Source organism: Protopterus annectens, chromosome 13.part0 (assembly GCF_019279795.1).
Source record: "Protopterus annectens isolate FY-2018-M chromosome 13.part0, PAN1.0, whole genome shotgun sequence".
Lineage (NCBI taxonomy): Eukaryota > Metazoa > Chordata > Ceratodontiformes > Protopteridae > Protopterus > Protopterus annectens.
The window spans coordinates 541,007,734-541,021,941 of record NC_056747.1 but is presented as its reverse complement, the minus strand read 5'-3'; the positions used below and the strand labels follow the sequence as shown (position 1 = coordinate 541,021,941).

General features: G+C 37.3%; 1 protein-coding gene across 17 annotated transcripts in view; it reads right to left on the bottom strand.

The window, feature by feature from the left end:
* ELN (elastin) overlaps positions 1-14,208 on the bottom strand; it is a 490,412-nt gene that overhangs the window by 134,352 nt on the left and 341,852 nt on the right. For 7 of the 17 annotated variants that reach the window (XM_044054168.1, XM_044054169.1, XM_044054171.1 and 4 more), the window contains 4 exons: positions 13,894-14,058; positions 13,574-13,801; positions 13,262-13,474; positions 7,769-7,813 (listed from right to left, as the gene is read on the bottom strand). In XM_044054168.1, the coding sequence (XP_043910103.1) occupies positions 7,769-7,813; positions 13,262-13,474; positions 13,574-13,801; positions 13,894-14,058 (651 nt within the window). The remainder of the gene's footprint in view (positions 1-7,768; positions 7,814-13,261; positions 13,475-13,573; positions 13,802-13,893; positions 14,059-14,208) is intronic. The other 10 variants (XM_044054172.1, XM_044054176.1, XM_044054177.1 and 7 more) reach the window with 3 other exon arrangements.

Genomic DNA, 14,208 nt, shown 5'->3' with positions numbered 1-14,208 from the left:
TATTTATTTGTATATCTAATAATGTAGTAGACATTAATAGAGGACAACGGGGAAAGACAGAGAAACCAAAAGCTAGAACTGTCAGGATTAACAGTGAGAAGCATCTTAACTATGTAAACAATAAGAAATAAGACAAATGTCCCCCAGCCTTTCTTTGTTATGAACCTTTTCCCTTATTTGTTTATATAGTAGAATTACTACAACTGAATGTGGTTGGCCTATATTGCAAATTTTGGATATCTCAGATATATGATACTGACTAGTTAACATCATGTGTTGACATGTTCATCATGGTGACTGGAGTAACTTGAATGTATTGGCTACTTTGCCTGTCTGCTCTTTCAGGCTGAGAAATAAGTTTATACTTCAGTTTTGAGAGAGCATCAGAAAATCATAATGTGTCAGTTTTGGCACAGTTTTCTGTCATTTCTTTCTGGCTGCTCTCTTACAAGTTTACTTTCTTTTCAAGAGCTGGATGCATGTTTTTTGAGTGTTTGAGATAGACACAGAGCTTCCATCTGCCATATTTCCAGAGATCACAGAACAGCTTCTCTTTACAGCGACATCTAAAGTGACGGGACTTGAAATTAACTTTGCATTTCACAAGGGAGCCTTAGCTTCTTATTGATAAAATTGATATAGCTGTCAATCACAATGATATAGGGGGTCCATCTTTCAAAACGTCTATGTGATTATGTTTAATTTTTTGTAGCAGCAAGAGCAGAAGTTGGTCTGTTTACAGTACTAGAAAGGAAGGCTCAAGGTGAAAAGGACTGCAACAAGTGAAGCATAATTACACAGCCTTCGATACAGTCTCCCATGCCAAATTACCTACCGTACTCTTCAAACTTAATCTGAGCCACTCCACTCTAGCCTGGTTTCAGGACTATCTCACTGCCAACAGGCAGTAAAATGGCAACATTCCTTATCTCCCCTCCGACCTGTAACCTTAGGCGTCCCCCAAGAATCCATCCACTGCCCTCTCCTTTTCACTGTATTTACCAATAAACTTCACAAAGCTACCCTGCATGCAACTCTAGTCCAGTACACTGATGACTCTACCCTAATCTGTTCCACCCCTTCACTCCCTGAACTCCAGAAATTGACACAAGAATCCTTTGCCGCTGTTGAAACCTAGTTAGCCAACTCTCAACTAATACTTAACCCCCAAAAAACCCCAGCTAATGATATTCCATCCTACAAAAGCCATAGACCCCATTCCTCCATTCATAATATACTCAGCTAACAACACCTCTATCACACCTGTCCCACACATCAAACTACTACGAGTTAGCATAGATCACAACATGAAATTCGATATGCATACAATAAAAAAGTCCATAAAAAGCTCAGGACCCTATATAGATGCAAAAGGTACTTACTAACAACAGTGAAGCCACCATTGCTAGAACGCACCTAGTTTCCATACTTCTTTATGCCTCCCCCATACTAAGCAACCTAAACCAATCAGACGTAGCCAAACTAAACACCTGCTACAATACAATAGCAAAGTTTGCTACTGACTCGACCTACAGTACACATCACTGCCTAGCACTCAAGCAACTTTCCTGGCTAGAATTACCAAATCTGCTCATCTTTAACCAGCTCACAACAGCCCAACAAATACTATATAATCCCTAAAAAAACTCCTGCAGTACAAGGCCTACTGACTATCTATTCTAACAAATGCCCTCTAAGATCCACCAAGAAAGAATTAGTTGATGTAACCAAAAGCAACAGCTCTGGGGACCCCCTCTACTCTTCCTCTATCGCAAACACATGGAATGGCATCCCCCTAGAAATCAGGACCACAAAAAACAAAAACAACTTCAAAAAACTCCTCTAGTCCCATTTAAATAAGTCTGAGATATGTAACTGTTAAGACTCCTGGGTAGCTTCCCCTGTAATGGATCTACAAGACATTCTCTACATAATACTATTCGATTCTACTCATTCTACAAAATAGTACTGTCTTCATTTAGTACTCAACTATGCTCAGTCACTATCAACCCTTCACTACCTCCCTCCGTTACATGATACAAGCTCTCCTACTGCTACTGCAGAACTATATACTCTTACCCAGAGAGTGCAGCATTATCCCACTGTATATTAACATAGACTATTGCATTGTATTATTATTCTTCTGTAAGCAAATTACAACTGTAGCATCATAATGTACGTTTATCCTATGCTGATGTTACTGAGTAAGCATACATCACCTCCTTTCCTTTGTTCTGTACTTAAATAATTTGTGTGTACTATATTTATTGTACTAACCATTATATTAATGTAACCACATAACTGAATGGAATCCCCAACAACAGTATTGTATGTTTTTCCTATGCCCTTGTACTTTATTGTATATTTGTGTACGCAGATTTTACTCTGTTCTGTACTTAAATAACCTGCATTTATTGCATTTACTGTACTAACCATTGTGGAGCTTTTCTCTCTGGGCTTCCTCTGAAAATGGGCTTCTTGCCCAGTCAGACTCTCCCGGTAAAAACATGTAAAATAAATAATAAAATAAAATAAAATAAATAAAACGGAGACTCATACCTCAATGTGAATGACAGCTACATCAATCAATAAGGAGTCGACTATGTGTGAGTGGTACGTTCCACAGTCAGTGGTGGAATTTCAGGAATTGTTAGCGACGTTGCAAAAAACATGGTCGTTCTCTATTCAGCTGGGTCACATTTGTAATAATGGCTCATTTATACATGTATGTCGGGTTCTTATTTTTCATCTTTTTTGTGTGATCTTTACATTATTCTACAAGGGTTTCGCTTTTAGTCTGTCAGTGTAAGTGACTTGCAATGACTGTGCTGGTTGTGTGCTGACAAATATCACAGTCTGATGATACCAAAACTCACTGCTTCCTAATGTCAGCTTTATTGCTGAATCCTTTTAAATTAGATGCATATCTCGAGTCTGATTAAGATGGCTTGGCTACACAAGGTGCAATCTGGTACACCAAATTACATGCTAGCATTTGTTTGCCAGCACAAGTAAAGGAATATTTATCTGTTAGTGATCCTGCAAGACTCGCATCTTTTTCTGATTTTGGATCAATGCAGAATCTTCAGCATTTTTGTAATGATTCGTTTTTGGCTTACTCTATGGAAAGCCAATTAAACTTTTTTGCATAACATATTCTGTTTGGATCTCTGCCATGTAAACTTGGCTTTTTGTAGAATATTCTAAACAGTAAAGTCACATCTGGAGAGAAACGTGGATTTCTTTCTTGCATTTTTGTTTTGCACTGAACAAGACTGTATGACAGTATTATTGTACTGAGTCACTGTCACATGCCAGGAGGTGTTGATAAGGAAGTGATATAACTTCTATAAAAAAACTTTGCAATGACCACATTTAGACACAGCTTGCAATGCATGTCTTTGTGTCTAAGGAAATAAAAGTAAAAATATTTTGAAAAAATATAAATGGTCTTCAAAATATGCAACTTTCTGAACTTTTTGAAACATCAAACTCAGGCTTAAGTGCTGAAGTTTTGCTAATGAATGTCAACAAAGTAAAACTAATCTGATTTACTTAAATTAATTTTAGTGCCTCTTAGTGCTTATTCCTCTGCTTCCAGGATAGCAATTAGCATTGGCTAAGTCCTACTAAGGTGCAGTTCACAAAAATCAGTTTTATAAAATATCCAGTACAAGTGTGGAAATTCAAAAGTAATGCAGATGTTTTTGGTGATTTAGGACGTCTAACTAAAACATTATTTTATAGAGACACACACACACACACACACACACACACACACACACACACACACACACATATCATTTCTGGAATTACATGGAAATAATGTTTAGTGTGAAATGGAAAGTTTCTGATGGTCATTACTTTGCAGTTCAGGCTAATAACTTTCCCTGACATCAGATTCCATCTTGAATGATTTATTTTTTTCACAGACATATAAGGACTTTTATAACACTTTTTTCAAACAGTTTCCTGATTAAATATGAATTGTCTCTTATGCAATGATTTATTGCTGCTGTTTGTTATTTGCATAGCTTTATACCGATTTTGGTGATAGCGATTCTTTTTTTTTGTCATGGAATTTCATATATTTACACAGAGGTAGTGTAGCCAGTTAGAAAACCAGTTTAAATAAAAAGTAGGTTAGACACAGAGTACAATAATGGCCAAGATTATCCAAGCTCTGGTAGTTAAAAAGTAGGTTAGACACAGAGTAGAATAATGGCCAAGATTATCCAAGCTCTGGTAGTTAAAAAGTAGGTTAGACACAGAGTAGAATAATGGCCAAGATTATCCAAGCTCTGGTAGTTAAAAAGTAGGTTAGACACAGAGTAGAATAATGGCCAAGATTATCCAAGCTCTGGTAGTTAAAAAGTAGGTTAGACACAGAGCAGAATAATGGCCAAGATTATCCAAGCTCTGGTAGTTAAAAAGTAGGTTAGACACAGAGTAGAATAATGGCCAAGATTATCCAAGCTCTGGTAGTTTTGATGTTCTTCATTTTCAAATTAGGTTAATGTACAGAAACTCAGCTGTCAGTAAATACACACTCTCTAAGTAAGAAAGTTCACCCTCCAATGTTTTGAAATAATTCTTAGGATCTTCTTGTGGAATTAGTGGGTATATCTCACAGAGGATACCAACCAACTTCCCATCCATATAAAACAAAGTTCATCCCTGTTCATATTTACTCACAACTTAGACCTATAAATAGGAAACAGAAGATTTACTCTTGGACTGCCCCCTCTACTACTACTCCTAAATGTTTTATCCCATGCATTGGCCCTCTTAAATCGTCTATCGTATGATTCCAGTTATTCTCATTAGGAGTAATATATAATTATCAACCATGGGCTGGGTAAAATCACTCTCTAACCAAATGAAACAGGTTAGTTTAAGCACAAAAAGGGAAACTAGCTAGGCTTAAAATGACTTGTGAGGGTAGGTAGTCTAATCTTTGAAACTAGCTAGGCTTAAAATGACTTGTGAGGGTAGCTAGGCTAATCTTTGAAACTAGCTAGGCTTAAAATGACTCGTGAGGGTAGCTAGTCTAATCTTTGAAACTAGCTAGGCTTAAAATGACTCGTGAGGTTAGCTAGTCTAATCTTGGAAACTAGCTAGGCTTAAAATGACTCGTGAGGGTAGCTAGTCTAATCTTTGAAACTAGCTAGGCTTAAAATGACTCGTGAGGGTAGCTAATCTAATCTTTGATAATATCTTTTGAGTAACACAGACTAGACTGTGTGTGTGTGTGTGTGTGTGTGTGTGTGTGTGTGTGTGTGTGTGTGTGTGTGTGTGTGTTTTATGTGCAGTGTACTATGGCAGCTGTTTGTGCATTTATGAATTTACAATATTGGTTGCTTAAGTACAGTATTTCTGCTTTGTATTCCCAGTGGACTGTTCCCTCTAGAAACAGGTCAGGTTATGATGCCTGAAGCAGAATGCTGGCATGCATCAATAAATGTACTGCCCATAGGAACAAGGAAGGCTACAATGTCTATGCAGGTCAGTACAAACTAATACCTAGAGTACTGTGTTTATATCCAAAATCTTCACCATAAGAAGAACAGGTTAAGGTCAGATATGCTGTAACACAAAGTAGCCAAGATGCTTTGGGGTCACCAGGGCAAAGCTTGTGACAATAGTCACCTGAGTAATGGGGCTCCAGAAAGCCAGCCATATAATTGCTTAACATATCTATCTAGCTATCTATCTATATCTAATATATATATATATATATATATATATATATATATATATATATATATATATATATATATATATATATATATATGGACTCCATACATTTGGTCGAATTACACTTAGTTGAAAATTATTCCAGGCATTTCACTTCACTGAAAGCTCACTTGACTGAAAGCTCACTTGGTCGAAGTTCATTTGGTCGAAAATGGAATATAGCCCTTGCCCCACTGCAGTGCAACCCTGGAGTGAGAATATTAAATAAGGGGGGGTGTGGGGGGTGTAGCCCCCCCCACATTATGCCAATAGTTTTTACTAAAGATATATATATATATATATATATATATATATATATATATATATATATATATCAATGCATTTCTAATGGATATACCTTCTTATAATAGTGAATACATTAAAAGTATGTGGGGGCCTACACACCCCCCTTAGTATTCTCACTCCAGGGTTGTGCTGCAGTGGGGCAGGGGCTATATTCAATTTTCAACCAAATGAACTTCGACCAAGTGAGCTGTCAGTCAAGTGATCTTTCAGTGAAGTGCAATGCCTGGTATCATTTTCGACTAAGTGTAATTCAACCAAATGTATGGAATCCATATATATATATATATATATATCTATATAGAAAACAAAAGAAGCACACAACTGACAAAGTGTAAAATAATTATATGTTATTAATGAGTGGCTAATAAGGCACAGGAATGGGAATGTACTACAGCGACAGTGAGATCTAGGGGCCAATAAAGAGTTTCCAGCAGACTAACTCATCCAATGGGCTTCTTCTGTTATTACTTCCATTGTGTTTGAGTACTCACTGGTCAAAGTTTTAGCTTGTAAGTAACCACAATGTGGCCTGTGCAAAGGTGTACATTTAAAAATGTGATCCACTATTGCGTAAAATGTTTACTGGGCAATAAAAAATATCTTTCCTCTTACAGTTTGCATAGCTGCAGGTGGACTGTAGAACACTTCTTCCAGAAATAATTACCTGACTGTAAGATGACACTTACAGTAAAATGAAAAACTGCTGCATTCAGAAATTAAAGAGAAGAAGGTGGTAGCAAAGCCCTCCCAATGTGGGGGGGGGGGGGTGACCACGGTATGCCATCTGCAATCCAGAGGTAATATTATAATCAACTTCAGTTCATTAATATAATTAAATTCACATCATGGGGAAAAAGAGACATTATATCATCAGACACGTGCACACACATGGGCACACACATATACATGCTCTATGCAGCTACACAGAAAAACACATGTTTGCACCAGAGATAGACAGTCAAACTGACATGCACACACACATACACATATGCACAAAAACACACATGACATGTTTTCCATCAGTTAGCAAACTAGAAAACACAAAATATATATTTCTCCAAAATTGAAAAAACTTTTTTTCAGTTAATGAAAAGTCTTTCATTTAAGAGGGCAGTTTTTGCTAAACCATTAGCAGTGAAGTAATACTCAGCAAATCGGTTCATCAAGCTTCTTGATTATCAAGTGGAAATATGCAGTCTCAAATCTAAAGAAGGTGGAAATGTCATTATACAAAGATGAACATTTCCAACAGTGTTGAATGATGAAGCACCTCAGAAGTGAGGCAGTGAATTTTCGACTTTTCTGGTACAGTATAACCTCCATATGCATCAATACTCTACTACAGACAAAACACTCCTATTACACGTATAGCATTTAAAAACTGTATGTAAACACTACTGCATATTAAAAGCTAAGCTTTTCCACATGAACGAATACTTGTTGCATTCTGTGAAATGACTGAGTACCATTTTGAGACCACTGTTAGAAGAAAAGCCAATAATTTTGACCATGTGTTCCTATCTTTCTTTTTAAATATTCATTTGTGAGCAAAGATTTAGTTGTGTACTTGATTTGGTGATAAATTAAAGATTTCAATTCAGTTGACTTCAGGGGTTTTCAACAATGGTTCTAGGTCTACCTTTCCAGGAGAATATGATGGAAAGGAAAATTTCTCTTGTGTTAATCTTTTACACTGAGAATTTACCTGCAGAAGAATCCTACATACCTGTACCAGAGGGCTGCACCAGAACTCCAGGTTGCACAGGAAGAACTGTGAATGAAAATACATGCATTGTACTGAATATCCCATGAGGCTATTGCAGCACATAACATTATGATTATTTTTATTTCACATTGTTTTAGTTCTGTCATACAGTGACACTTCCCTGTTAGAATGTGAACTCTTTAAAATATATCTGTCATGTCACAGAAGCCTCATGTAAAACATTGATAAATAAATGCAAACATGCACAAATGTGTGAATACAAGTGTCTGGGGAAACAAATTGTTAGAACCCCAAGTGCCAAAGTACCATGCAGATGTTAAGGCATGGAAATTAGTAATTGATTATCTGTAGTAAGCTTCAGTAGGTCAAAGAATATATGCAGATTTAAAAATGAAGTTATAATATTCATAAAACTGCTATGGAGGACTGCAACAGAGAGAAGCTATTGAAAAATTCACTTATGAAATATGTCAGTGTGATGCACACAGGAGGTGTAAACATGAAGTCCTCTGTTGCAGCAAGCTTTGCCTGAGCAAGAAAACTGGTTGTATGGCTGCATACTGCTGTGACAGCCCACAGAGGTAAAATATTTACCAGCTCAAATCAAGTAAGTCTTTATTTTGCCAATGTAAAAGCTGTTCGTCATTAACACTTTAAGACTGATCTTGTTTAAACAACATTCATTTATATTTTGCTTTTAGATTAGATCAAAAAAGCTCTCCACTCTCTTAATATGTTGATGCAAGAGATCTTTTCTTGTACATTTTACAAAATACAGATATCAGTTCTTTAAGCTTATGATAATCATCTGTTCTCAATAGTATTGTCCTTATCACTGTTACCTTAACACAAACAACCAGAGCCTAGGATTTTCATAAACAATTTGACTCTGAGTTCTTGGTGTTTTATGCATGCAAATAAAACATGTCATAAAATTTATTGACATATTTAATATGATGAAGTACTAGGTCTGTTGGGTCTACATTATCAGAACGAAAGTTTCAAACTTCGAATATCATATGGTCGACACCATATGGTCGAAGTTTGAAAATTTTGAATCCGAAAAAAAAAACTAAGATAGGTAAACTGTCATTAAGTGTTTTATGCAGGGGGCAAGCCCCCCTGCACCCACCACACCCCTGCTATTTAAATATGCCAACTCCGCGATCGCACTACATTTAAGTAAAGGAAAGAATTCCTTATGGAGATCTCCATTCACTCTTGCAATGTTTGCGTTTTTCGCTCAGTTGGTGTCGCCCATCTGGTGTTCACTCATTGCAGTCTTCGCTGAACTAATATAGATTTGGTCTGTCCATTTCAAGTTTTTTTTTTTCTTATTTTATATATTGATGTTATTGACTCTTTTTCATGAATAGAGAAACATTAAGTTTGCAATATCATTTTAAAGTTCAAGGCTTAACTTTTCAGGCTATTCAACAACATCTCCCTTACAGTAGTTGTTCAAGTTTCTGTCCGATCTTAGTGAATTACTGTTTTCCCAAGATTTTTGCTATCAGTTTCGATAATGCTTCACTCCCTATCTCTGTCTCTATCCATTTAGTTAATAAAAGAGCATTTTCAATTCTATTTATTGAATTTATCTTGGTAGATAAGGTACCATTCCTCATGAATGATGTAGTAATCTCGCATAAATAGTCTTTTTCCTGTCTCTTTTGCCACCAAATGTAAAACAGTTTGTCTGTCGTTTGCCTGGATAGCATTTAATATCTCTAGCCACATACTTTTCATATCGCAATCATTACTGATTTGTATCTTTTTTCTGTAATTATTTTTTCTGCTTTTCGCACCACAAAAGTATTTATTTTGTTTAGTTTTACACATTTTGTTGTTGTTCTTTTCATTTTCTCTTTTGGACGCCAACACTCCTCTTCAGGCCAATTGTTTTTTTTATTATTCCTTTTCCTGAGTTATCTTTTTTTAAATTCCTATTATACTTTCACAGATTACTTGACGGATTTTAAAATTCAAATATGTCAAATTTCCCTGTCTTAATCTTAGACTTATTTGCTGCTTTACTCCCCTGAATACTCTATTTGCATTGTTCTTAATTTTCATTTTGACCTTTAAAGGAAGATAACCACTTTACCTTATTAACAGAATTTCTACTTTGTATTTGCTTAACTTAAACCTTATAATTAGATAATTGAATATTAACTTGCTGTTTTTAGACTGTAAGTCAAAATGTAGTTGCTTTTTTATTTCCTTAATCCATTAGAAATTACTAAATAATGTCCCTCAATTAAATTTAGCATTTTCACAAAATCTGTTAACTCTTTTCTCTGCTTTTCTTCCTACTCACATAATCAAAGTGGTTTTGATATTGTCTTTTCATTTAAAATACCAATTTATCATAACTGATGATTTATTGTTCTCAGGTTAACATGTATTAAATTATGGACACACACACACACACACACACACACACACACACACACACACACACACACACACTCACACTGTTTCCATGTTATTAGCTTTTCAGTTTTCTGAACTTTGGCAGAGTGTTGACACATCTATTGGTTTGTCAAAGGAGTAAGATATATACAGTTTTAGAATAAATGTTATATGGTCTACAAAAGTATTTTTCAAAAAGAAAAAAAGCTACTGAAAAACATTACATTTCAGTGTAGTGCATGATGTAGCTATTTAGTGCAGCCCCCCCCCCCATATAATACCCTTATGTTTTATGTTTTCCTGTCCTACTGTTAATGTACAGCAGGGGTGTATAGTATCTGCTTCCTATAAGGATGCTGTGCAATCTCTCAGGATGCGTCTCACATAACATTCCAGAAGACGTGAAAGTCTGCTCACATCATGCAAAGTCCAAAGCATAATTATACAAAATATCTTTTTCATCTACTGATTACCAACTTGATAATCATTTGACATGCTAAAACCCATTAGTGCGACTCCTAGAATATCGAGACTGAATGACTGAAAATGCAGACTTGCATACACTAAGTCTGAGATTGCCATTTCTTCAAATATTGTCAGTTCTCACACATGGCAAACTCAGAGTTAGGATATATGCATACATACATACATACATACACACAAATCCAGGGGTGTGAGGCTTACTGCCCACCCCCCAGAAAAAAACAAGCTTAAATGAAAAAAAATTGATGTGCAGCATTTAGTAACATCCTTTTTTTGTCTTTTTTGGGCTCTGCGTTGTGAGCATTAGTATCTTAATAGGGAGCCTAACTCTGTACCCATGAACTACCGCATAGGCAGCAATCTACTTAACACCGAATGTGTGATAAGAGACCTTGGGACTCAGGTGGACAGTAGTCTCTCCTTTGATAGTCACATCACCACAGTAGTCAGGAAGTCCTTCTACGTGGCTCATCTCATCACAAAAGGGTTCTCATCCAGGAAAAAAGAGGTCATTGTTCCCCTCTACTCGACACTCATTAGACCCATTATAGAGTACAATGCCCCTTTTGGTATGCACCTCACAAGACATCTACAACAATTGGAAAGACCGCAGAAATACCTCACAAAGAGGATTACTGGCCTCAAACAAATGCTCTTCACTGACCGCCTCAAAAAACTCCAGCTTTACTCCGTAGCATATTGCCTACTCCGAGGTGATCTCTGCCTAACATATAAAGCTATGTCAAACCCAGAGCTGTTGGACATGCTACACCTAAAGAAATCCCAATCCCTCCCAGCTACATGCTCTAGGGACCTAAACCTTGTCACCACAATAAACAGGACATGCTGGAGGGATAGATTCCTGTCCCAGAGACTTCCTATCCTCTGGAACAAGCTACTTTCTTGGGTGACGTAAGCTATGGAACCTTGCTGGCTAGGCTTACGTAGGCCGTTGGGCCGATAGACTAGTACCTACCTATGAACCCTTAAATCTCACATGCTATTCACCGGCATGTTGTGGTTCTTATCTGAACCTTCTAGGAGAATATGGTATTTTGTACATTACACCTTCCGCTCAGTTATTTTGTCATAACAATCTTATCACTAGGTCGCATATTTTATAAAATACTTAACATTTCTGGATATCTATATTTGTTAGCAATGCAGCTGTTTTTTTACTTACTGCTTGCAAGAAAGATACATCTCTGATAAGGATTATGTGTGACTTCCAGATGAGCCATCAGATGGAAATATTATTTATGTTACTTTAAACTGCTACTGTTCTTCTTGTCTGGAGATGATCACCTTCATGTGTTTCTGCAGGAACTCATTCTGCTCATGTCTTGATGACCATTTCTGGTTTACGAGTAATTGCCAGAAATGGCTGATACCAGCACTTGCTATCTCAGAAATTAGTTACATGAAATATACCTTGAATATTTCAGATGATGTGTCAGACCGATGGCATGTGCCACTGGGACTATCAATATGTCACTGTCTTCTGTAGGAGTGACCATTCAGAATACAAAGATTATGCACCTGTCTTATACGTGGTTGTATATAAGTGTTATGTATATCTTACTTTGATATGATTACTTCTTTGGGGCAACCCTGCCTTGAAAGAGCAATAAGGCCAGGCAACTTTATTTTCCTTCCAATGTCTAATTATTGTGATGTTTAATGCGGTATACTATGTCAGTTCTCTGTAACTAAACTACTTGACACAGTTAAAAATAGAAATTTTATGTTGGGGACAGAATTTGGAAATTGCAGACAGAATGAAGATGTAATGTTTATGGGGATGGGAAGAGGTGGACCCTAACCTCCCATTTCCCTATGATTTTCTAATTCTTAGAATGGTTACTATGGAAACTTTAAGTGTACATAGAACATTTTTTATACATACTTCTCCCAATACCATAAATAAGGCTCCTGTAATCCTCACATTTACTCTACACCATCATGGCTGCCAGCCAGGGAAGCTGGCATAGGACTTAGTCAGATAGTTAAGGTAACTACAGGAGAAAATAGAAGTCTCAGGTGGAAAAAAAACTTCTACAGTGAAGGTGATATTAACTGAAAAACATCATCGATGAGGCACTAAAGTTATAATCTATGCTTCTACACTTACTGGCATTTATTTTGAATAGTGATCCTGTATGGCATCCTGGATATGCGGATTACTATATATTATCAGGCACAAGGCATGCTGCACAGCTGTTTGAGGTGGCAGGTTATAATCAGCTCATCTCAAAAGAGGGGACAGGCACTGGATTATCAGCACCTGCTAAGCCTTGCTGACACTGGCAGGAAGCTGGGTCACTGGGTTTGTTAAGTAAGCCCTTATTACATGGTGCCATGAGTTAGTTACACTGAATGGAGGTATCACATATATGGGCATAATCCTTTCTTCTTATATATTCTGTAGTGACCCCTTTAAGTGCTTTAGTGATTGACTTACAAAGGCTATCCAAGTCTAAAGGTTTTGCAAGGAATATTTCTTATATAGATAATGCAGATAAAGTACAGACAGTGCTCATTAGGAACATAGCAAAGAAACAATGCAAGCGTATCTGTATAACAGTAACACTGTACCTGCTTTAGGAGAAACACCGACTCCAGCTCCTGGAACCGCTCCAACACCAGTGCCTGGGACAACACCAATACCAGTGCCTGGGACAACACCAACTCCTGGGACAACACCAGCACCTGGGACAACCCCAACTCCTGGGACAACACCAACTCCTGGGATAACAGATCCTATGCCAACCCCAGCTCCTGGGACAACGCCAACTCCTGGGACAACACCTGTGAAACATAGGTAATTAGGACAAAACTAGCAATGCTAATACTAAAACTAGAACTGAAAGAGTGCAGTTTTATCTGGACACCAGTAACCCACTGTACCTGCTTTAGGAGAAACACCAAGACCAGCTCCTGGAACTGCTCCAACACCAGTGCCTGGGACAACACCAATACCAGTGCCTGGGACAACACCAACACCAGTTCCTGGGACAACACCAACACCAGTTCCTGGGACAACACCAACACCAGTTCCTGGAACAACACCAACACCAGTTCCTGGAACAACACCAGCTCCTGGAGAAACTCCAATACCTGCACCTGGTACAACACCTATGAAAGAGTTAATTAGGAGATAACCAGGTGTTCTTAAAACTAGAAATGAATCAGTGCAAGATTATCCATATACCAGTTAACCACTGTACCTGCTTTAGGAGAAATGCCAATACCAGCTCCGGGGACAATTCCTGTACCTGGGACAACACCTGCACCTGGTACAACACCTACACCTGGGACAAAACCTGGAAGTCTGCCAACTCCAGCTCCTGGAACTACACCTGGAAGTCCAGCAACACCTGCTCCTGGAATGCCTGTTTAGAGGTATAGTGATAAAAATGGCAATGTGAACAGTGACATCATCTAAACATGGACGCTGTTCTTCAACTTCAAATTGTTCCGAAAGTTGATATGAAGTTTAATTATCATTCTTTGTATCAATGCGTGTATGCATAATTAATGTA